Here is a 26,414-nt window from a genome sequence, read left to right as displayed (position 1 = left end):
ATAACTTGTGGTGATGTAGGTGACTTCAGTTTGTAGTTTTGGAGACTTTCTGACCCCAAGACAGAACTAACGTGATCCTTGGAGATTTTTTGGTCACTCAAACCATTGTCTTCACAGTGCGGTGAGACAATATAGACACACGTCCAATTCCACTTTGATTCATAACATTTCCAGTTGACTGGAACTTCTTAATTATTGAGCTGATGGTGGAAATGGGCATTTTCAATGCTTGTGCTATTTTCTTTTCTTTATTTTCTCCCATTTTGTGAAGCTCAACAACCTTTTGCTGCACATCACAGCTATATATGAATGACTAAGGGAATATGGCCTATTTGTTATCTCATATTTATACCCCTGTGAAACAGGAAGTCATGGTTGAACAATTTCCTGTTCCAAGTCATCCAGGTGTACTAAAAAAATTCAATCGATGGGAATATACTTCAAATATATTTTTCTCATATGAATTCACAGGGGTGACAAAAAATTGTTGTGCACCTATATTTAACAAAGATATTTTTTTTGGATAAACCTGTGTTTTGTTTGCAATTGTTTGATATCCATGAGAGCAGAGTATTTTTGTGATTTTTTTTTTTTTTAACAAAAGATCAAAAGGTTAAACAACAAAGACAAATTTTCACAGCCTTTTTTGCTCATGTTTACCAAAGGTGCTAATATTAGTGGAGGGCACTGTATTTAATGCTTTTCATGGTGTATTGTCTATTATATGCCAATTGAGGTAATGAGCTTAACCAGAGTGCCGACTGGAAGGCATTAGATATAATGACAGGCAAGATTATGCAGAGAATGGTTTTCCAGCTTTCACTAACTCCTGCTCCACCAGCATACACTTGCAGCCCAAGGTCCTAGTGCTACAACTTGGCCACTGACAAATGCAGGAGAATAAAAGCATGAGAAGACCATGAAGAAAGTACATATGCTGAGTAAAAAATAGTTAAAAAAAAAAAAAAAAAGTTTTTTAAATGTATAATCTTTTCCCACTTCATCATTTGAGGTCCTTCAGCACTTCAACTCAGACACCACAAGTCCAGTTTCCATGACTACAAGTAGACATTTCAAATGGCCTTAATGGCTGTGATGACGTCTGCTGAATAAATGTCTTGAACTTCTATGCTTTCCCTTGAAAACTACTGCTTAAAGAGTTTTAAGCTCACAAATCCTTTTCACTCAACAAGGCTCCAACTAAAACACAATTTAACCTAGCAGTGTTTGAAAACCTGAGATGTTGCTTGTGGCTTTCCTTATTAAGGAAGAGCTATTAAGGAGAGGGCTTTCCCAAAGCAGTGAGTGGATACGAGTGTAGGGGGTTTCAGGTGTAAGGCGGAAAGATCCTAGACAGGAGGCAAAGTGGTAATCAATCACAGTGATGTATGACTCTATTAACTGGGTTAATTGGGGAATAAGTTAATAAATGGAAATGTGTTGAATAGCAAATGGGAGAAGACTTGACTGCTGGACAGCTAGGACTTATACTGCTAAAAAGACCCTATATTGCATCCCATTTTATCTCACCCATAATATCAAGCCCAGCAATACAGGAATTTACATTGTGTTCATTTTAAGGCAGTAGGTTCAATGTCAATGGCATTTGTACTATATCCTGTATAAAAAAAATAATAATTGTAAAATAAATAAATAAATAAATAAATAAAATAAATTAAAAAAAGCAAATTGAACATGAGCAGTCACACTGGAGCAACAAAATCTTTCAGGATGTCATGCTGGCACGATGACTGCACAGTGAAAAGAGCTCAATACATAAAAGTTGATAAGCTCTGGGTTGGACAGCTGCTTCTGTTTCTCCTGCTCCTCGCCAGACCACACATAATGCGAGCACTGCAGTATCTCCTAACGTTTTACTGTCTGCCTCAGCAGCTCTCATTTTCTTTCCTAAAAACACAGATGGAGCAGCCAATTTCCCAAACCTTGGTGTCATTTTGACAAAAAAAACCAAAAAAACATCTCAAATAAAAATTGTACATTATCGAATAAGATGGTATTAGTTTCTCCGGGTGATTTCTCATAAAATATATAAAAATCTCTTCAATCATAAAACCTTTACATCAATTTGCAGTTTCCTACCCAGATATTTGTCATGCATGAGCCTTACAGCAATATGTTCACATTAGAGGTTATACATTTATTCAGATGCCACTACAATATTAATATTGGATGTGAATATTAAGTGATTATTTATCCATGCAACTGTCTTTATATACAACTCATTTAAATAACCTACGTGATTGCTCTATTTTGACTGGCTTTCTTTTCTCTTTTCTTTTAACTGGGTTCCTGAAATGTTCTTTCATTAACCTCATGAATTCCCAGGATCCATCAGCAGGTATACATTTACATTCACTACTGCAACAACATATTTTAGCTATTAGTGTCACTGCAGTTGATAAATAATTAGTGATTACAGATGAATATGCTTTTATGTAGTTAAAGGTCCTTTGCTTCCTAAGGTTCTTAACGTGAGATTGAGGAACTAGGCGGGGCATCCGGTGGAGTGTGTGTGTATGTGTGTGGGGGGAGTAACTGCGCAATTGTCAGTTATTCCAGATTCGAATGTCAACTGCTAATCATCATGTTTTATTTTTATTGGGTGCATTTTTGGTGTATTTCTGAGAGATAACTTGAGAGAAAAATGCAAAGCATCTACACAAAATGTGTAAAAATAAGCAGGTCTGATAATATAGTCCAAATATAGCTTAAATACTGTCTTAAATAAAAGTGCTCCTAAAAGGTGCTATGGATTGTTAACAGTTCTAACATGGAAGATTTTCTGAAAGGCTTTACAGAAAAGTGGAACAAACCAAAAGTTCATTTAGAGTAGCAGATAACCCCCCCCATCCCAATCCCCCCCCAAGCAAATTTCTCAAAAACATTCCATTACAATTGCAGGTTCATATAATTAACACTGCATATAACTAATTTTCCACTCCAAGAAATATCCACTCTGTGACAGGACCATTTTTTTTAAAAATGTGCTGCCTCATGAAAACCAGACAGGCTGTAATTAGTGTCATAGCGATGTGGATATCACAGGCTCTCTACTGTGAATGTGTCACACTGAAGGTCACAATAATTTGTTACAGAAAATCACAAAAGAGTCTTAAAATAGAAACATAAAACCATAAATCCCGAGCAGAGACCGCCCCTCCCCCCAACACACACACAATTGGATCAATCAACTCAGCGTATGACTGCAGCAGCTCATCTCCGACATGAAGACAGAGAGCAAAGCTCTAAGGTCAACAGTAATAAACCTGCAGTCATGTAAAATCTATATCTATCATATCACATCACACTGTAAATCTAGATGACAGCTAACCATCTCACATTAGTAAATGCACCCACACTGGCCCTTTCTAAGACATGTGAAGCTACCGCATCTTTTTGATTAGCTGCTCATGGGTAGCTGAACACACTCAGACGAAAGAGCTATCTGCCCCCTTCCGCATACATGAGCTCACAGAAGCCAACTGTGAGCTAGGGTCGCTCTGATTAACGCTCTGAGTAATGCTATCTCTCGCACACAAAGTGCACAGCTAGCTTGGCTGTTGTCGACTTCTGGCCATGGATGGTTTGGGTATCATGAACAATAGGGCAAATGCTTTTCTGTTGGGGAAATAACTGTTCATGGTAAACACAGAAGAAGAAAGCTTTTTCCACACATACACATTAAGTATAGTGAAATTTCCTTTTCTTTGTATCACAGCTTGGTAGGAAGTTAGGGTCAGAACATATGGTCAGCCATGATACGGTGCCCCTGGAACTGAGTGGGTTAAGGATTTTACTTAAAGGCACAACAGTGACAGCTTGGTGGTACTGGGGCTTGACCTCATGACCTTCAGTATCTCAGACTTTTAACAACTGAGCAATCACTAGCCTACAGAGAAGAATTCCTTTAAAACTCTACAACCAGCTTTCCTGCTAATAAGCACCAGATTGGCCACTTGTCTTATGAAGGCACCAAGCTGTCAAATCTCTAACTGAATTTTGGTGTCGTATCCTCAGGAGATGCAATGTTGCTTAATTACTCCTTGGAATAATTATTTATATATTATTTATATATTATTATTATTTATATATTATTATTTATATATATATATATATATATATATATATATATATATATATATATAAAATATATATATATATATATATATATATATATATATATATATATATATATATATATATATATATATATATATATATATTATTAATTATTCCTTGGAATAATTAATAATTTCCTTGGATACTTGGAAGATCCTCTGTTAAAACTCAACTGTTGACAAATTTACTCACAGGCAAAGTAATATTGACACTGAAATGAATGCTGACAAGAGACCATAAGCTAAAGAATCAGCCAGTTAATTTGGCTGTAGAAGTCAAAGAACAGCCTGGCTCTTAAGAATATTAGTAAATTGTGCGTCCTTGCTTTGTGGCCTGAAGATACAGCACAGCCCTCTGGGGTAATCACATTTACTTTAGCCAAGGATATGTTTCAGAGCAAAAAAACAAAAAAGGGCAAATGGACTTTGTAACACGTTCTTGCAAGTAGGCCAGCTTTACAAAAGTAAATTAAACCCCATAAAACCACTACAAAAAGTGACCCACGAACTGATTAATAATGCATGATTACATTAGTTAGCCCTGTTGACGTATAACCATTGCCTGGAACATCCCCAGAGCAATTTCCTCTCCCTTACCAGCAGGGACATGACAACCAGGATGTGATTAAGCGTTGCCGATTTCACCCCAGCTTAATTTGTTTACATACAGTATTGACATCAAGTTTTTATGCTCCCATCCTCCCCATCATTTAATTAATGCTGCATTTCCTTAGGAAAGAACAGTCAAGGATGGATGGGATAAGAGAGGAGGCATGAACCTGAGGTGACCTCGGCTTAGGTGCATCCTGTTGTCGCTGTATGGTGATCCATTTTGATGATTACATTTAAACTGTGGCTGTTTTTTTTTTTTTTTTTTTTTAAACAATCACTGGCATTTAGTACATTTCTGTTATTTATGCAGCTGCATCCTGGAGTGTACCGTACATAGTGCAACATCCATCCATCTGTCAGGGAGTGTGGAGGCCACCATTGTGCATCTGCTACCACAAAGCACTGTAGGCATCATGCAATTTAACACAAACACTGTTACTGCTACTGTGACTCTGATATTATATCATATTGGTTGGAACGAACAATAAGAAATGCCCCATGCACTATTCCAACATGAAGCAGAGTAACTGTTACCACCAAGAAGTTGATTATTTTCCATTAACTGAGCGTCCTGAAGTTTTTATTCCCTAAATAACTCAGCAATTTGAAAATTATTATTTTTTTAAATTATTTAAGAGACAACACGTTGTGTCTTCATTTAATTTAATCTACTTTAATCTACATTTAATGTTGCAGAATGTCCATGACACAAGTTAGATCCGGTCAGAACTTACATTATAATAGCAATAAACTGCCTCTCTCTTCTTCTCTCTCAAAGTTAATAAGACAAAAAATGCAGCATGTCATGTTACTGCCAAACTACAAACCTGGAGATTCTGGACACTGGAGACACTGGAGATTCCTTCCCAAAACTGCACAATATCAACAATTACACACATTTATACAAATACAAGTTGCTGTTTTAGTTGTTACTATTGAAACGATAAAGATGTCCAGTAAAGAAATTTAATCAACACCTTCAGACCAATCAGAATCGAGCATCCAACAGCAAGGTGGTATTATTGCTTGCTTATCTGTATGTTCCCACACTGACCATCTTAATAATAATTTTTTTTTTTCAAAAAAAGTCTGACGTCTGGTCTGCCGTGTTTTTCAAACCACCATGGAACTTGTGTTCATGAAGAGAATTATGGGATTGCCTTCACAGACAAGAACACATAAAATAAAGACCTTTCTAAAATAATAATAATAATAAAAATTTTTAGAAGTTACCCGTGTTTATGCTGCCTTCTAAATGGGAAATATTTCAGAAGCATAAATGTGGCCTAGCTATGCAGCCCCACTACAAGTGGACCACAGATATAATATCTGTGTTAATATTTTTACATACATGCTGCCATATTATTGGCATCTGCATTATATCTACATATGGTAAATAAATATACTATGCAATCACAGCATTAAAAAAACCCACAAACTTTATCAAATTCTGGTGCAAAAGCCAATATAGAAAAAGCAGGTTTAAACCATGAGGTGGTCCAACCTTCACTGTGGGATGGTGAGGGCACATATATAGAGGCAGACTTGGAATTGGGATCCTGTGGTGATTAATGAGAGTCCCAGGGTTTCTACATTAATCTAGTTAGTGTGACACTCTGCAGAACCCCAACGAGCTTAGGAAAGGTCCCTCCAACATCCAGGGAATTAAAAACAAGGTGACAGGTGGAGCACAGCTGACACCTGAAATTGTGGAGAGATGTTTTACAACAGCAGCCTTCACCTTTGACCCCACAAGCCACCCACTTAGAATAAACAGGGGTAAGAATGATGGTACGCTGTATGAGCAACAGGATTGCTTGCATATGGCAACCATTACTGGGAGACATATATTGACGATTCGATACAATGCTTCATAACACAGAGCTGACTCAAACAATCTTCCCGTGGAGGAAGCACTGGCTCCGAGTAGAGGAAGAGGATTTTGCAGTTTGCAGATTGAAGTCTAACCAGTTTCTCACTGTAAGTTATACTGCAAGACCATAAAACTTAAAAAAACATATACATGTGATTAGAGGTCAATTCTGTGATGAAAGTAACAGGGCAAGCCTGCTTAAATACACAATTTGAATGTCGCAGTAATATACAAGTGCCTCACATTCAAGTTCCAACAAAATGAGCACAAGCTTAAATTTGTATTAATTTTGAAACTACACACTGTCAGCCAACAACTTCAATTACCCCAACTAAGTAATAGTATAAGGATAAAAACCATCCCAGATTTGAGAACATACTCTGAAATTAGGAGTATTGCAAAAAAAACAAAAAAAAAAACAGAAGGAAGGCAAACATCCTAAGTAAAACATAACCTCTGGTGGCTGCTCTGTGGTTCAGCACTGGGTTTGACTGCCTGAGTGCATGATTAAACCCAATTAAGTGGTGAATAATTTGTGAAGGCGCACTGCTCACCGGTTAATAATGGCCTTCATGAGATATTCCATAAAAGTCCAATAAAAAGTAATGACTTGAAAATCACAGAGCCGGGTTATGATATCGGCCAGTGGCAGTATATCGGAGAAAACACGGCCTGCAATTGCCTTCACCATCACTCTCAGACTATTTGATAAAAGTCACTAAGCAGAAAAAGGCGCAGGTGTTCCTCACATAAACAGATACAGTAAGTTGGTAGACAAGGATGACATCTAGACATATTGCCTGTTTCTACAGAAGAGGCAACTCTCACCTCCTTGCGTGCTGCAGATGAGCTTAACAGTGGCCATTAGGAAGCAGTTCCACATCACATCCACTGCCTGCCTAGGAAAAGCTGAAAGGTAGGAAGCTGTGAAAATGCTTGCGGCACAGCGCTAAATGAAATTCAGAGGGCAGCTGTGAGAAATGACGAGGAGAATCATGTCGCAGACTCGCATATGACGAGATGTGCTAGAAGGATCTCTACACACGTCAGTGCTCTTATATTATCAGAAAGTCCTCGCTCAGCTTATCTAAAGTTCATGCCGGATTTGTCACATAAATGTCTGATCCACATGGCCCAGCTGTGTTCTCTATGCTATAGAGAAGCAACACATAGCTTATATCAAATAGTTTAAATACCCAGAAAATGATGTAATGGAGCAGACAGGTGGGGGACAATCCCGCTGGCTAGCTACATGTATCCATTTCCTTAAAAATGTCAGACGAAACAGTCGGACAGTGAACAAACAGCATATTTGTGAATTGACATAATGAGTATCGTTCTTGTACTCCGCAAATACAGGTTAGAGATACACATCGGGACTGGATCCTGTGGTAGCAAACAACAGAGTCAAGAAGAAGGCGTTTTTCCCTTACAGCCCTTTACCCCTTTATAACCAAGTGTGCAAGCCTTGAACATCCTATATTTTCAATATAAATTGAAAGGAATGGTGGAAATGAAAGTTGTTAGAATAAAAATTAAAATGCTTTTGTTTCATGATACACATGAGACATGAATTGGTTCTGATTTTCTTTCCTAACCTACCTTTGGACACCACTAGTATCATTAAGTCATTCACCTTCAGTGACTGCTTTATCTTTGGAGTCATGGAGTTTATCCAGAATCTAAAGCCTATCCCGTTAACACTAGGAGCATGGCAGGAAAATACCTTGCACTGTTAACGGTGTTCTTAGGCATGATGTCAAGACTATGAATAAAACAGTAACGGCCCGGATACGAAATCCACTTGTCCTGGGTGCCAAGGCATTTGGCAAGGCATAGGACAAGATTTGTCCTCATTTGAAAATCTTATAATAATCATTGAAACTGAACTATAGTAATTTTCACCTTCTTTAAGCGTTTCAAGGTCTTACTGATGTTAATAATAATGGTAATAATGAACCTTCAGGTCAGACTGAAGCTTTCTGTGGTTACCAGATCTTGTACCGCAGGACGAAAGGCAAAAGGCCTGCACAGCTTTCTATAACTCACCCAAGTCCAGCCTTCTGCCTCTCAAAGGCCTTTTCACAGCTGGGAGTAAAATAGGAAGCTTTGGATTTGGGAGTTTTGCACAAGGCCAACCCTGAACCGCTGTCAAAGAGCATTAGCAATATTAGCGGAGCGGCAACAGCAGCACTGCGATGGCCTGTAGAGCGTGGGGAAGATCCAGCACACCAACGTTCCTCTCCTGCAGAGAGCATCTGGAAACCCGTCTGTTTGATCCTCACTAGGGTGCCTGTTGCTGTAGTAGCCAGGGATGGAAGTAAGGCCGGTAAAGCCTTTGGTTTTGGAGTTTTAAGGTTTGGAAAGTTTGTCTCAGTTAAAATGAAATCTAACCCTCTGGCTAAGTGATTTTATTATTCTGCCTTGTTTGAATGGAGAATGCAAGTAAAAGCTGATTATTTCACTGCCTCAGGAAGTCATACTGGAACATAATGTTTAAAGCTGGCTTATAGCTAGCCTAATTTCCTACGTGTTTATGATGTGGACAGAGGGTGTAGATGTGTTTTAATATTTGTGAATGTAGTAGCAGGGCAGTTGCTGAAATTTTTGGCAAGGAACTGCTCTGTTTTTGTGTGTGTGTGTGTGTGTGTGTGTGTGTGTGTGTGTGTGTGTGTGTGTGAATATGTGTGTGAAAAAAATCACTAACAAAGGGGGAACAACTTTGGAATGGGATGTTCAAGAAGAGCATGAGTATCATGGTCAAGTGTCCACATACTTCTGGCCATTAGGCCTGTCACAAAAACTACTTTTAATGGACAATATATTGTCCCAGAAATAATTGCAGTAAACTATGTTATTGTCATTTTAAAACTATTTTATGCCACCGATATAACGATAATATAATAACAGTTTTTGTATTCTGACGAAAATATCCTTTTAAATTTATTCAATATTTCATCAGGTCATATTTAAGAATTTGTGTCAATTTTGCTCTGCCTAAAATGGCACTGAATGTTAGTCAATAGCATTTCAGTTGACAAAAAAATGCAAGAATTAAGACAAACACTCACACATTTTATATATTAACTTAAACATGTAGCAACAAAAACATGTGAAAACCAGATTTCCTGAAATAACATCCCAATGAGAACACTACTGTAATACAATATTGTGAATTCTTTACACTTTATTTCTTTGTCTTCACAACGTGATTTACCATTCTACCTAGAGCTTTACTTAAGTTCAAGTTCACTTGTGCATTTGCGTCATTTTGTGAAGAAGCAAGTTGTAGTATTAGGTTTATGTTGTGTATATGTCTGGTTAATCTCATATGTGTATAGGATGAGTTTGGGTGAGTTAATTAACCTGCTTGTAAAGCACTTCATTTAACCACTGGTCATTCACTGTTTACCTCGTTATTGACTATGACTGGATTATGTGAAACACTAGAACTTTTCTTTCTAGTTTTCTCTTCTTCAAAAAACATTGTTAGTGCATTGATAATATCTTGTGTGTCCTTTTTAAAAATACGTTTCAATTAAAATTGGTGCTAGTGCTTGCTATACATTTTAAATTCGAATGCACAGGCTTTGCACTCGAATGTGCATTTTTATCTTAAGGTCAACAAATATTCGAAGTTTAACGTGACCGCCCTAGAGCAGACGAGTGGACAGAAGCAGCACGAATGGCTGAAATGTTGGCATGCCAGGACTCTTCCCCTCAAACCAAGCGCTGTATGCAGAAGCCTTCAGCGCGCAGCATGTTTTGTTTTGATTCATGTCTTGTTTCCACCCATGTTCTGTCATCGGTTACCTCCCACGTGTGATGCACATGTTTTCAGATTATCTTTAATTAGTTTGTATATTTAAACCTTGTGTCTCTGTGTTCAGTGCTAAATGCTAAGTTCAGTGTTTTGCAGAGCCTTTTGTTTCATGTTGTTATTCTCCAAGTTATTGATCTAGTTTTGTTTTCTCGTTTGTGTATCTTGGATTATCCCTGTTTTTTCCGCTGTTTACTGATTTTGATTCACCATTCGGATTTCTCCCCCTGCCTCCTAAATAAAACGCTTAAACTGCATTTACATCCATCTCTACTCGCTGAATGTGACATGGTGACATTAATTCTTATGTAAACAAACACACACGTAACACAATGGGGTCAGCAAAAATTAGAGAGGTCATATGTCCATACGGTAAGTCGATAAAGCAATTATCATGATAGGACTACTGGCCATATAGTGCAGTTCTTCTTTGTACTTCAGTGCTACACCACTTCAAATGCTAACATCTTTAACTAGCATCGTAAAACCACAGGCATATTCTTAAAAGTTATAAGTACATATACTATTCAAGTCATTTCTTCTGTTTTGCCTTTGCTTTCCTCTAAATTTAAACTGTGTGTTTGTATTCTGAGATTTCAAAGAATCTTCTGCCTCAGCATGTTTGATTGCTTAATAAATAAATTTTATATGAAATACTTAATTATACAAAGTAAATAATGTTGGATTAGACACCCTAGGTAGAAAGAAATATCCCGAAGCTGCCATTAAACTCCTGCTGCTGTAATTTTCCTCCATGATACCAGAAATCCATCTTTCACCCAGAAGTGTATAGATCTAGAGAGTATGACAGTACAATAGAGAGCAATATTTTTTTTAGCAGTACTGAACTGCCTCTGGAGCAACAGATCCACTCCTGAGAATTTATTAGTGTCATTTCCAGGTCAGACCCTTTTGACCATTCATTTTGAAAGGCCCAGAAGGGTACATTTAAACAAAAAGGGACAAATCAATAATCGACAGGACTGTGGTGAGGGACGTGTTAAAACACTCACCACGTGGTTCCTGGTGCGGTGGTAGGGCTGGACGATGGGCAGTCCAAGAGGGGTCACCCACTCCACCGTGCTGCCGGACTTCGCGATTAGCCTAGCACTTTCAGTCAGCCAGTCCTGCAAGTAGACACAAGCACAGCTGTTACCTCATGCACAGTCAAAATAACAGGCAGAGTCAAAATAAGCAACCAAAAATAAACAAGTGCTACAGAATTGTTTATGATTCTGCTCATTTCGAATGCCTAGTGGTATGTTTGGGTAAATGGCCAAATTTGAGGCAGGCATTTCATGCTCCCTTCTCACCGTTTGTAAAATGAAAAGATTTTTACTAATCTGAATGAATTTGCTACTGTAATAATGAGAATTGTGTGGTCACGGTCAGCACGTTCAACTTTTTAATCATGCTGCTTGTGTTATTAGTGAATTTACAAATTGTTTCAGCAATATGGCATACAAATATAATTTTTTAAAGAGACAGTGAAGAGAAGACTGCAGTGAAGTTGCTCAGCATTTCATATTAGGCTGACATTCAGGCGCAAGGATGTTCTGGTTGTTGAAAATAACAGATATCGCACAGTGAATATTAGTCTCGAATACCAGGTATCTTAAGTTTGAGATATAAGTCTGAGCAAGGCTGCCGGAGCAACGCGGGCGAGCTGGCATTTGACCCGGCACTTTTCAACCTATTGGGGCTGTGACCCAGCATTTCAGGCAAGAACAGATAGGGCCAACTCGGTTGAAAAACGAACTTCCAGTTCAGCTGGGGGGTATGGGCATTTCTCCTAAAGGGGATCTCCTATGAATGATAAAGGGCTCATTGTGCTTTGTCACTCAATGGTGCTTAATGATCATATGTTGAGTCGTTGTCGCTTGAGTTTCAATGTTTTAAATGACATATGCACATATTCTTTATTCTGAATCAATTATAGGAACATTCCTCAAATGACATTCTATAAATAATGTAAGTAAGGCTTGCTGGAAAAACGTTTAACGAAAACAGACAGTTACTACAGTGACAAAATGTAATAACTGTGTAGTGCTATCTAACTTTGTGAACAAATGTTGTGCTGTTATTAGCTGCCTGAGAAGTAAAATGCAAAATGAAAGTACTCTGATGTGCATTAAAATCTGTGTGTATCATTAACAGCTCAAATTTGACTAAATATCATTAAAAGCATCAAATTTGGCCCCACCACTTTTGGAGTCGTGGCACCACCCCTGAGTTTGAGTGAATAAACAATTGTTTCAGCATAGTGTGTTAAAAAATGCAGTATGCATATCAGCGCTCTGGAAACGATGAAGCATATCTGTTTATGTGCTTCTTTGCAGAAGTGCAAATTGTCCTGAAGGCAGTCCCCAATTAGAAAACAACCACGTTCCACTGCCTTGGGATATCATCCTCAATAAAACAACAAAGTTTACATGACTAAAGGTCTTCTCTTTGCACAACTGTGTTTCTAACTAGGGCTGAGAAATAGTGATAAAACAGGTGGCCAGCTGTTGTTGAGCCCCATTTTCTAAACCTGCTGATTCAGAGCAGGAGCGCTGGCTACCCAACATGTCTGACTCGCAATATGGTTCCCAAAAGGCTTTCCTCCAGAGTACTCGGAAGATATAAATTCCATCTTTCTCCATGCATAAAAGCAGTTCAGGCCCCATGCTGGCCCATCCATCAGACACCTCCCCCTCCTTCCTGCCCCAGTTATTTTCCCTCCTTTTCCCAACGCAGCCAGGTGTAGAATATTAGCAGGAAGGTGAACTACCTTCCCAATCCCTTACTACTCCTTTATCCCTCACTTTTTTGAGGGCCTGACCCACTTAGAGGAGATAGGAGTGTCTGAATGCGAGATGCGGTGTTTTTCAGAGCGTCTGGGCCTGTCTGGGTTTCTCCCACAGGATTTTCCAGAAGCATCCACTACCCTGGTCGCTTAACTGTAAGAAGCATGCAGGTGCACAACCTGAACAGTGTTATTGCATTAGGAAGCTAAACATATGAATGAACCCAGCTCATTCATAAGAAGGAAAGAAGCTAAACACAGGTGTTCTAGATTATTCTGTAGCTGGGATGTAGAGATATGAGTGTAACCATACACTTACACCAGCAAGCAGTGTAAATGGACAGGTGACCAATCATTTTCTATGTAAGTGTGCAACATGTAGTGGTAATTTCAGTGAACAGTGCATTAAGTGAATCAAGATTTTCTCCCAAGTAATTAGCTTGAATGTTTCCACAGACCAGTCCTTTTTGGTTTGACCTGTGTGGTTCAGTTCTCCACTCATAACTTTAGTACCCACTGTGCGATGCCCAAAAATGAAAGAAAAACATATAACTGTGGTTTCATGTTATCCTGTCATACACAACCTCTCCTTAAATGTGTATTGAGAGATTTGAAGGAAGGAGTAAAGATTATTTGTGCTTCAGGTGAGAGTATGTAGCTAATACAGTTAGCTTGCTTTGTAAATGCGCTGGACAGTCCATGGCCACAAGTGACAGTATTAGTTCCACAAGTGACTTCTTTCTGGACAGTGTGAAGTGCACTGAGCAATCATGGTGTACCTGGATCTCTCTTGTCCCGGTGAACATTTCCTTCAAGCTGCTGAAGACCTGATGCACTAGGTAGTGTGAAGCATCCCAAATATACTCCTGCAGACAAAACAGCAGAGATAGGTGTACAGTCAAAAACAAATAAAATAGGTGAATTTAGCCATTTTAGAGTGCTGGGATTTGGATTAGAGCTTCAGGTAATCTTTGCCTCTTCTAGAGGACACATTAATGGCAAGAGGAGCCGCTGCTACCCGGCACCTGCTGGCAACCCACAAAGGTGCTGATCCAGTGAATCTGGCTCCTTTCACATACACACCTGCATATATAATCACACACTCTAATCACATACAAACACACACCTTTCTCGCTGACTCCGTCAAGGTGATAATTACATGCTACTTTGCTGCTGAACTCGAGTCACTCGCTTGTTTGTCCACAGAAGAAAACAATTGGGAAAAGAGGGCTGAGACTAACAAAGATGAATTAAACCATTTTGCTCAATTACACATTTATGAATTAATGAGGCACTGAATTGATGGAAGAAGAGGGAAAAACCATCGCATACCAGAACCAAAGTGTGGTAAGCATCTCCTTTAAGGCTCTCTAGTGTACATTAACCAGTGAGGTTATATTCCACACTACCATTGATTTATTGAGAAAAATCCTGACCTGAGCCTGGCCTTTGTAATCTTTAGTACAAAGATATCACATGTCACAGAGCAGGGGAAGACAAATCGCTAGCTCGGGCACCCAGGAGAATATGACATTAGTTTTTTATTTATAGTTGCATGGTTGACAAGTAGGCTCAGCAGGTTAGCGGTCTCCAGTGTGGTGCACTTCTTTTGGGCTTTAATTGTGTTTTTATTTTTTTTTTGAGTTCCCGAATTAATAAAATTATTTCCACATTTTGCTTTTTTTTGGGCTCTCATCTACAGAAAACAAGCACGAGATTTAGTTTAATGTTGTTTTGATCTCTATTATGGATCAACCCATATGAATATATGTTTAAGGTCCTTTTAGAATAATACCATGTAATATTTGTAGTGCATCTCATCAACAAAACATACTTTAATTAAAAAAAAATGCTTGTTCAGTTCACCCATTAAATCATGGGCACGTTTTCTTTAAGCGCACAAGAGTACAAATCAACCAAAATGTGGCCACAATTTTATATTTTAGAACAATAACAAACTGTGAACATGAAAAGAATCTTATCTTTGGAATCTTAAGAAAAAATAATAACGCTGTTTTTGGCATCAGCTTCAAAGAACAAAAAAACAGGGATTGTGTGACTTCATGTGACATCTCCAACAATCGAATGTCGTTAATGTCAGTAATCCACGTAGGAACAGGGCCCAGAAACAGACCTAATCAAAGCGTTCTAGACAATCAATAAATCAGCAGTACTTGAACAAAACCCTGGGGAAAAAGTTTTAATAGGTTCAAAACAACATGTGTGTGGTGATCTGAAAAAAACTAACAAAAAAAAAATGCTGCCACTATATTTTGGAAAACAGCCAAAAATGAGACAAAATCGAGTTTTGACCAAAACTGGGTTGTTGTTTTTTTTTAGTTCTACAAATAGCAAAATATTTGACTATGTGAAGAGTTTCCACAGTCCTCCATACATACACTGTGCTCATTATACACACTAACATTGCTCAGACAAAACCAGTATAAAAATTTAATAGATTTAAGACCACATTTGACAAGAAGTCAAAAATGTGTGGATAGAAGGTAATATTTTGTGCACTGCAATGAAAGGGAGAAAGCAGGAGTAAAGGAATATGCTGTGGTCAGCATCGCCAGGGGATGGGGAAGATTTTTAGTAACTTATTCTCCATCAAGTCCAGACTTGTCTTTTAACCGACTGCTACCTGTCCAGTCCAATAGTTTACTGCCAATCACACTCCCACACATCCCCGCCTACCTTGGGGAAGTCATCGATCTCCTTGAGGCGCTTTTCAATCTGCAGTCGGCCACCATAGCGCGTGACCCCATAGACCACCGTCATCACCGTTTGCTTCACCACCTTCCTGCTGATGAAGCCCTCCAGCACCTGTGCAATCTTCATGCCCTTTGCAGCGTCTCGGGCCCGGAACTCCTCCACCTGGAACACACAGCAGGGGAACGGACTCAGGTATCTGCTTCGTCTGATAGACAATCAATTAGATGACAGAGAACACCATCTCCTGCCACTTTCACGCTCCACAGCCAGTGCTTTCATCTTTGCCAAGAATCAATGATGAACATCAAACAGCTCAACATGATTACTTCATTCTTTATGGAGTTAGAAATCAAATGAACCAAAAATAATGAGGAGAATGCAGAAGAGTCATTGATGCTTCCACAGTTATAGTGTAATTGATAGATCTGTATTAATCATATATATGTTAAAATTACCTTTGAGAAACCGCGTTTCACAATAATGCCATATAATTTAAAGCTTCTGTTTACAAATTTCTGGCCCTGAAATGTGCCCTGCCCCAATTGGAACAAAGCTTCTCTTTTTCCTTTTAAAGACAAAGTACAAGGAATACATAGTTTTAACAGAGAAGGAGGGTCAGGTTTGGTAAAAGAAAGGATTGTCAGTGTTTTATTGCAGTCGCAGCAGAGATCTGGAAAATTACTAACTGCTTTAAACAAGGCCAGACACAATGAGACTGTGTTCCAAACCCTGACTCGAGACTTTCCCCCATGACGTTTAAATCTGCTGTGTGGTTTGATGTTTCTGGCCAGAACTAGATGAAGCTTTACTTAGCATTCACACTCGCACTCCCAGCGGAGATGAAATCAATAAGGCAGGGCATTAAAACTTTGCAGTCTTGTTGGAACATGAGCCTTTTGTTTAGTCCCTCACTCTCTTGCTGCTTTCTGAACCTCAGGCCTCAGCATCTCTCATTAAAAGTGAGAGCTTAAAGATGCTGCAAAGCTAGAAAACAGAATGCACACATAAGGGCTCTTAGCACTCAGCTTCAGATGATGTAATGACAGGAAGACAGGAAGGAAGAGCTGAGCCTGGATCCGGCTCTGGAGGTAGCTTTCTGGTGGTTTATTTTCACTGACCTGCTGAGCCACACCACCGTACACATCCTGCGGTTCTTCACAGGGTAGTAAGTTTACCGATGTTGCACCAATCACATCACGACCCAGTGCAGCATAGTGCTGGAGGCCATTACAGGAGCCATCCTGAGTGAAATACAAAGAGGCGAGGAAAATTACATTAATTTATTATATAATAACTAACAGTTCATGAAGGAACAGGTTACAACAGCTGCATTTACATGCATTGTAATACTCTTTTAATAATCCAACTTTATCATTCTATCATAATAAACAACAAAGAATTGAAAGTGAATAAATCACCAATCCATTAAACAGTCCCTGTAGGATTTTACAATTTTGCGATCGCAGAAATGAATGCAAAGTCAAGTGAAGTCTACAAAACTTGGAGCAGCTTGCAATTTTTCAAAATTACCGCAGATTTGGGCAACACAACGCGCCATATGATGTCATCACAACGACCACTCAGTCAAACCCCTCTTCAATTCATGTGCATCGAACATGTGTACAGCTAAAAGGTCTCATTTACTAACAAACATCACTGCGAAAGAGCGTGCAAAACAATTTCGTGCAATTGCAATTTCGCCAATTCAAGCAGTTTTCCGCAAAAAAGCACAAACAACTCGCAAAGTTTGTAAAAATCCGCAGCAAAATCAAGCATCTTTGGCCACAATAATCACAAAAAAAAGAGAAATCCTGTACGGACTGATTAAAGCTGCCTGATGTTTTAATGACTATTTTGAAATGTCGCCCTCTCTGGTAGAAAAGTGTTATTGCAAACTACTTGGACTGTGCCGCACCTTTCTCCATCGCACAGATCGCATCAGTACACATTCAGAGAGAATTCAGGGCTGCTTGCGATGCAATCCAAGTATTTGAGACTAACCATGTACATAATCTGCTACATCTCTGTTACACTCTCAGTACTGTTTGCTTTGTTCACCCTTGACTGGTTGGTGTCTCATACTCGTCAGCAAAAGAAGTCAGACTTCTTTACTGCCTAAAACTGGGGTGTGGTGGCATTTGATACATCTAAGCTGGCGTGTGACGTATGTGTACAAATTCCTCGCCAATTCCAAAGCAACGTTTATAATAACTTAGAGTGCATACAAACACTATTGAAATCTGCAATTGGGAAATCAGAATAAATTATTCAGACTATGTATTATGGTGCAGGAAGGAAATGGGACAAGTTATCTATAATTATTTTTTTTTGCAATTTAACATGCATTTTTGCTTAAATAAGCAACCGTAATGTGTTTAATGAGCAAAGCACTATTAAAATTCAATATAAAACAGCAATTCATTCCAAAAGAACAATTGCTGTCACTGTGCTGTGCATCAGCAGGACACTCTATAATGAAAGCTAAGAGAGCAACAGCAGCAAGTTTTAACGGGGTGTCAAATCCAAATTAAAGTGAGACAAAGTGTGTTGCTGTGGCAGAGACGGGGTCAGCCCTCAACTTTAGAAGAAAATAAAGCCCAGTTTCCAATGTCTCACACTTTCTATTACACACACACACACACACACACACACACACACACAGAAATGGACAATATACTATACCTGATGTATAGGAAAATGGGAGATGAACTGTGTGGGGTCACATGATCTGGAGGCATTTGCTATTTCCATGCAGCATGCCAGAGTCTGCCAAGGCTCATCAGCATTCATCCACCACTTCCTCCCCTAAAAAACAATGCAACGCCACTCTGTCACTATAAGAACATGACACATATCCAGATAACATTGTCAGACCCTCCAACCCCAAAGAGGAATAATGCATAGAACCAGCATTGGTTACAGGAGATAAAGAACACAGCACATTTTCACTATATGGTATCTATGGTAACCACCAGGCTCTTGGGATGTTGTAGTCATGTTTTAGTTACATTAGTTAATCAGTCAATAGAAAATTGCAGTAGGATACATGCAGTAAGACCGAAAATTTGACCCGTTCATGGCTAGTCACAAAAATAGTCAGTGTCAAATAATGTATCGTTTAATGATTTTCTTTATTCCCAAGATAAAAATGACCTAGGAACATCTTTACACCCTTACACTCAATAAAAACTGCAGTATTAGTATGCAAATTAGAAACCAACTGTAATCGCAAATAACTAGCCAGATATCTAACCTCTAGTACATTAGTTAGCATTTTTCACAGGAACACAGGAGGAGGATTCCAGTATAAAGTCTTTACTGCATTGTCATATGCTCAGAAATTTATATTAAAAACATTTGTTCATAACCAACATAAACAGCCAGCTAGAGAACTAGTTCACAGTCTGGTTTCAGTATTTGCGTCCTGATCTGCAGTCATATTTATTTGATGTTTGTTATAGTGTGTTTTGACAGGTGTGGCTACTGTTAAATAACAATGATATGGTTTATTAGTAACAAAAGATAAGCTAGCTAGCTAGCAGGCAGGTTATGCGGCTAAAGTTTCCATAGATCACATAAGTTTCTAAAGCCTTCATTCATATTTTGTGAGATGACAAACTGAGCTACAGAAAAGCCTCGAGCTCAGATATTTATAGAACTACTGACAAATCTCAGTTTTAAATAAACACAGCAGTGCTTAAAAATCAGCGTAATCAGAATCAGCCATTAAAAACCATGCTGAAGGCAGGGGTATTTTAAGATGATATTAATTTTGTATAAAACAGACACTTAAAGTTACCACCCACCGTTGACGGGTTGTCTGCAGAGTCCAGGATGTCATCCATGATGGTGTTGGCGTATTCCAGTCTCCCAGCCAGCGAACTCCGCTTCTTCAGACCCGTGAGGTTCACCAGGTGGATCTTTAACCAGTCTAGGCCTTTAGGACCCAACGGCTTCCCCTCAGCAAACAGCAAGATGGCTCTGGTTACATCACTTCCCAGATGGTTAAAGTAGGGTGGGCACGGGTAAGTACGCCCTCGGAAATCCATGTTGTGAGGGAACCAGAAGATCTCATCCCTCATGTGGTTGGCAATGGACAGCTTGTAGAGCGCATCCATGCGCAGACTGTGCATCTCAGCCACCTTTTTCTTGGCCCTTGTGGCCTCGCGCTTCAGGTGGGCCTTCTCGGCAGGCGTGTATGCCGGGTCATGAGGGTTGAAGCGTGGGATTTCCGGCGCCTCAGAAATGGGTGGAGGCACGTCCAGCTTCTCACTGCCCTTATCGTTAAAGATGGAGATGATGATGTCCAACAGAGGTTTGTTGATCCTCCATGCACAGTTGCCCAGCTGGCTGAGGGAGTCCAGCACAGCATGCAGCTCCTCATCCTGGCACTTCTCCAGCAGCAGTTGGTGCTGGATGGCACCCTCCACTGAACGCATCAGCTTGGTGGGCGTCAGCAAGTAAGCCCCACTTTTGGCTGATGTCCAGGGCACTGGTGGGCACAGCATGGGCATCACATACGAGTCAAAGGTCAGCTTGGTCTCCATGGCTTCTGACTGTATTTGGGTCAGGATTGGGTGCGGCTTGATAAAACCAATCTATGAGGAGAGGAAACAAGATTAAACCAGATAATTTCAAGTCCATTAACGTGACTTATACATACACCTGAAATAAGCCAAGAGGAACCAATACAGCTGTTTTGTGCCAAAATAAAATTAGATCATGATACAGATGCCAAAGTAAGATTTCCCCTGCTGTGGTTTCTCCTGCTTTTTTATCTTGGAGCAATTTGCTCATACAGATCACCTGCCCGCTAAGCCCCACAGACCACATTTCCCAAGAAGTGCTGCCATGACTGTATTGTCTCAATCATGGAAACTAAAGTTTATAGAGTTTCACATGTAAGATGTTTTATCGTTTTAACAGTATCACTAAACAAGATAAGCACTTTTGAAGTACCTCCTAGAGTGCCTGCTGTCTTTAGAGGCACCGGGTTATGATTTTTGGATATAAAACAAGAAAAATGAGGGTACTTCTACAGGGGTTACAAGCCTTCATAAGGACCGTCAAAAATCAGTGGAAAGCACTCGACAAAGCAGCATGACGTGCACTCCAACTAAAAATAGCAGTATAACCAAACAGCTACAGTCATTGCTCCTCATTCAAAAAACTGCACTGAAAGTGGAGAGGCCCTGATTATTTAACCGATTCCCTACATCGTATCTGTGCGACCCAGGCTAAGATCCTTCCTGCTGCTCAGGCCAGCACAGGGAAAAATCCAACCTCTCATGCTATCCGTCATCCTCCTTCTAACCCACACACTTATACACACGTGCAACCCTTAGCCTGTAAATCACCCGGCCAATCAAGACTCAGTGAAAAAGGAATTAGTTTCAGAGCGATCGTTCTCCTTCGTCGTCCGTGTGTCCATTCTAGCAAGAAAAACGGTTCCATAAATCCTACCGGCACATGCGACTGAGAGCTGTGTAAGTAATATGAACCTGTAGAATAAAGGGAAAAATTAGGGAGAGAAAGAGGGAAAGTCTGGGGATGTAAACTTGGAGGCCATCTCATTAAGGACTGGCCTCATCACTCAAGCAATTATGATGCAGCCTGCTGGAGCGCTGCACTCCAACAAAATGTAGCAAGAAACAATGACTATGGTGTTGAAGTAACATCTGAAGAATTTAGTCTGCCCATTTACTCCTATCTTATATATATATATATATATATATATATATATATATATATATATATATATATATATATATATATATATACACACACACACACACACACAACAGTTTGTTTATATATATATATATATATATATATATATATATATATATATATTTTATTTATTCTTTTTTTTTATTGTGGCCACTAGATAACAAAACCTAACCACATCCATCCGACTTATTTATAGACATAAACTAATCATTAAAGATTAAGCATTAAAACAACTGTTGTCACCATTCAGTCCTGTTAGTTAGTTATCTGGATCTCTGTAAACAAGGAACGTGAATAAATAAATCCCAAAATACATGTCCCAAGCACTACCAGCAAAAAAGGATCAACAGCAGACAGTGCTGCACACCACACATGATCAAATACTGACACCGGGTCAGCTCCATAGACATCATCCCAAACAAGCACACACACATAGGCCAGAGGCGAGACAGAACCCAACTACATGTTAATAGAGGCTTCTGATTACTGATTGCTCCCAGCTGGCAGCTGTACAGGAGGAGTATGAAAATACACAACACCGAGAAACAAAAAAAAAGCAGAGTTGACACATGAGAAGCTGCCTCGAATTACTCACTGACTCACTTTTTTCTGGTGGCTCATGCTCCAGGCAGGCTTAAAGATGAGAATCTCTTACTCTCACCTCTTGAGAGCAGTTCAGATCACGTCATCTTTCCTTTTCTCTCTCATTACCCTGTGCTGATCGCATCAGAAAATATAGCGACTGTATTAGAGCATTTGATTTGCCCAACCACTAGTGCTCTGCTGAAATTGCAAAGGGCTGTGATGGAGCCTTTAGGGTTCATCCGAGTTAACATGCTGGAGTAGAGAGCCAAAAGATCATGCTGTGCATCATGCTACTGAGTATTAACTTCTCTCTCCTGTTCTGACTTTCCATGGTGAGTTTCCCTACCAAAGGATTTCTGTTCAAGAATGTATTATTTCACTCCATGGCACGGCTTCACAAACACACACATGCATGGGGTAATGCATGGTGTAATTTAGAGTAGTCACCGTGTGTTTGAGAGGTGCTAGAAAACCAGAGAACCTGGAGGAAATTACAGATCCGGGGAGAACGTGAACATTTTATATATTCACTTTGCTATTATTTTGCATTCTTTTACTATGCGTCATATTACTATTTATACCACGTCCGTACTTTTCTCGTTTTTTTTTGCTTTGTTTAGAAACCGAGATGCGAGTCTCACCTGTCGATTGCTGCGGAACGTGTACATGTGATAGAGCACAGGGATGAGCTTGTTCTCCTGGGCAGGGTTCAAGATGTTGTTCGGAATTTTGAGCTCACGCACCAGCAGATCCACCAGGAAGCTGCCCAGCTGAATGACCAGCATGTGTGGCCAGGGCGTGTCATCACTCAGGAGGGAGGGGCCAGCGGTATGCTCTGCCTCCAAAGTGCTCCACTGTTCCCGTGGCAACACAATGCTGGGCTGGAATTGCACAGAACATGACATGATTAAACACAGTCTTGTATTTAGACACTAAAGATAATATTGACACTTCTGGTGAGTGTTATTTTATTGCAGAATAGGGTTTTTACAGTGTCACGGTGTATGATTAGACGGTTGCCTCACTACTGATCTATTACCATCAATTTATTTTACCTAAACATGTTTCTTCAGAGGTTCTGATCCAAGTTGTATCCACTTACAACAAAAAGTTCACAACCCTCCCCAACCTCCAATGTTTCCACTCCTAGAATGTTTATTATTCATGACAGTTAGCAAACATACAGAAGAACATGGTATTACTGATCAGAACTAAACCAAACAGCTATTTTTTCTGGCTAACCAGCACTGCATACTGCTGTGCTAGGGTTTTGCCACCTTTCCTCACAGCCACCATCTCTTTCAGCTTATAACTACAACAAGATAAATACTGACAATGTAAAAGAATTTATGGAAAAGTAATTCTCAAAAATATATTTCTAAGAAAGAACAACAATTAGGGGATTTGATTGTTTAGTTGCTTATTTATTATTTTTTTTTAAATAATTTAGTGATTTGGGGGCCCTAGGCAAAATATAGGAATGGAGCCCTATTCAGTTTTTTAACACTGATATTTAATTTTCAGCAAACGTTATTTAGTATTAATAAATGAAAATATATAGAATTTGCATTTTTAGGGGGCCCTTGGCTTCTTTGGGGCCAAGGCGGTTGCCATATTTGCCTAGTGCCAAGTCTGCCACTGTATATATACACACAAAATGTTCAAAATATTTTATGCAGTGTGCAAAAAACTTCATGATAAATTCATAATATATTTTTTTAATTAAAATTTTCGGTTACTATTTTTGGTTGATTAAAGTCCTGAAAACTGTTATATTTTTGGACTGTTTTAGACTTTTTATTGACTACTTCACACCATGAAAAGTTACTACTATAAACTATAACACTACTGCCCTATTCCAGGATCAATGTTTTTATCAAAAATCTTAATAAATAAGAAAAATCAAGGTTCTGTTTAAACCCTTTCTGCAGAAGGCAGATTCGATACCTCTGTGTCTTTTCCGAGCAGTTTGACGTACGAGTTGTAGATGTTGCCCAGTTTCGCCACTATCTGGCTGTGACTCTTCTGTTGTATGCAGTACACATTGTGGACTCTGTTGCCCAGTTCCTTAGCCAGGAATAGCAGAGACTCTCCGCTGGGTGGCAGGTTGGCCAATCCCTAAGCATCACGAGTGCAACACAGAAGGTAATTAAGTACATGAACATTTTCAGCAATTTTAAGGAACAGTTTGAAGAAGTAAAGGCAGGTTATTTTCCTACCACAACCTTTTGAGGAACTCATAAAAGTTCCATAAACACGATTTTTAGGCATGGTTCACAGGAGAAACAGGGTTGATTTCAGTTTCAGTTTCACAATAGCTACAATCATGGCAGACTAGGAAATCTTTGGTCTTACTGAACATCACTATTGGTCTACTCTCACATGACCAGACAGATCTCTAACAAGAATACATGTCTGGAGATACCAAATAAGATAGTTTGGCTTAAGGGTAGGTAGGAACGTAGTGGTGAACACACACTTTCAAATTTCTAAGCATATACAAATCCTTATGAAGACACCAGTTAAGAATACATGAGTGCACACATGTGCAGGGAACAAATTAAATGCAGTAAAACCAAACACTATCTTTTGCAACACCAGAAACATCTCTGTTTGGCTACAACCCTTAAATATGAAGGGCGAAGCTTCAAGTGGGAGCTGAATGAGTTTTGTAATTATTGTTGTTTCTATTAGTTTTGTTGCCAATATTGCAGTCAAAGCACCCGCTGAAGATCTCACAGGGTTAAACAACAGAAGCGTGTACCTGCAGCATGATGTTGACATAATCCTCATCACGGAGGATGCGCAGAAACGGGTAGATGTTGATCTTCCCGTTCCTCTGGTTGCTGCTGCCTAAAACCATCCGGCTCTCTCGCAGAGCCTTTAGCAGAGCTTTCTGCCATTGAGAGCGCTGCTCAGCTAACAGCTTCCTCTGAAACACATCAGAGTGCAGAGTGAATGCTCAGAACAAAGGAAAGATATGGCAAGACAAATATTTCAGAGCCTGTTGTAATGTCTAATTAAATACAAGTCTCTCAGTTACTACTGTTATTAATATTGTTGCTCCTCTTGTTATGATTGTTGTTACTATTACTGTTATTATTATTGTTACTATTATGGGTGCTACTGTTATTTATGTTACTATTCTTACTACAATTGTTACCATTACCAATACTGTTACTTTTATTATTACTGTTAATATACACGATTACTATAATTTTGTTGATGTTACTGTTACCATTATTGTTACTTTTACTATTATTGTTACTATTATAATTATCACTGTTGTTACTTATTATTGTTGTTACTGTAACTATTCTTGTTATTTTCATTTCCATTATTGCTACTACTGTTACACAAAGAGCGGCAGAAACAGACATCTGCTAAAGGAAGAAAACACGCCACAATACTGAAAACTTCCCATTTTAAAATTTCTTTTCATTATAATATAGTTGTGTTAACTACTACTGCATGTCTCCAACACACTCTGCATGAAAGTGGGTTAGACAATCAGCAGGGTTGTTCTTTCCCTCGACCCAGCAGAGTGAGCAGATTGACACAGCACTGACAGGCTGGCCTTGATGCCCAAACGTGGGGGCAGATTATACGGCATTAGTATTCTATTCAGCGCTGCAGTAAATGCTGCTGGACCACCAGGGAGCCCCTGACCTCTCCGATCTGAGACCACAAGCATGACGAGCTGAGCAAGTAAATGCCACTACAGAAAATATCAGTGAATTTCTGATAATACTTTCACACTCAGATATGACATGACTTTTTTTTTTGCATTCAAATGTTGTTCCTTTTACAGAAAGAAATATCAATAAGTAAGGACTATGTCGTCTAAAGTAAATATTTACAAAAATAAAATAATTACCAGCCTTTAACTAATGTACCAAAATGTGTTGAAAACTCAAACATTATTTGACTTTTAAATAAAATGACTTTATTTATGGCTTCACATGCAAACATTGACTCAGGAACTCATATTTGCAATAACTCTGATAGCACATGAAGGCACCAATAAGTAAGGAATAAAATCCTCAGTGTTGTGCTGTTACAAGAAAATCACCATGACAGGGTGGTGTGATGAAGTGGGTTACAGATTCCGCTCCACAGTTGATTAATTTCCTCTAATAGCACACCCTGAAA

At 39.1% G+C, this 26,414-nt stretch overlaps 1 protein-coding gene across 1 annotated transcript in view; it reads right to left on the bottom strand.

Moving 5' to 3' along the window:
- The window catches only part of polrmt (polymerase (RNA) mitochondrial (DNA directed)), a 56,242-nt gene that overhangs the window by 11,088 nt on the left and 18,740 nt on the right, over positions 1 to 26,414 (bottom strand). The window contains exons 7-15 of the mRNA XM_053634501.1: positions 25,027 to 25,194; positions 24,210 to 24,380; positions 22,904 to 23,143; positions 19,754 to 20,545; positions 18,630 to 18,752; positions 17,066 to 17,188; positions 15,930 to 16,109; positions 14,012 to 14,098; positions 11,458 to 11,571 (exon numbers count right to left, since the gene is read on the bottom strand). Coding sequence (XP_053490476.1) covers positions 11,458 to 11,571; positions 14,012 to 14,098; positions 15,930 to 16,109; positions 17,066 to 17,188; positions 18,630 to 18,752; positions 19,754 to 20,545; positions 22,904 to 23,143; positions 24,210 to 24,380; positions 25,027 to 25,194 — 1,998 coding nt within the window. The remainder of the gene's footprint in view (positions 1 to 11,457; positions 11,572 to 14,011; positions 14,099 to 15,929; positions 16,110 to 17,065; positions 17,189 to 18,629; positions 18,753 to 19,753; positions 20,546 to 22,903; positions 23,144 to 24,209; positions 24,381 to 25,026; positions 25,195 to 26,414) is intronic.

The sequence above is a fragment of the Ictalurus furcatus genome, chromosome 10 (assembly GCF_023375685.1).
Source record: "Ictalurus furcatus strain D&B chromosome 10, Billie_1.0, whole genome shotgun sequence".
NCBI classification, from domain to species: domain Eukaryota; kingdom Metazoa; phylum Chordata; class Actinopteri; order Siluriformes; family Ictaluridae; genus Ictalurus; species Ictalurus furcatus.
The sequence above is the reverse complement of the archived record's forward strand: the minus strand, read 5'-3'. Positions and strand labels throughout refer to the sequence as shown.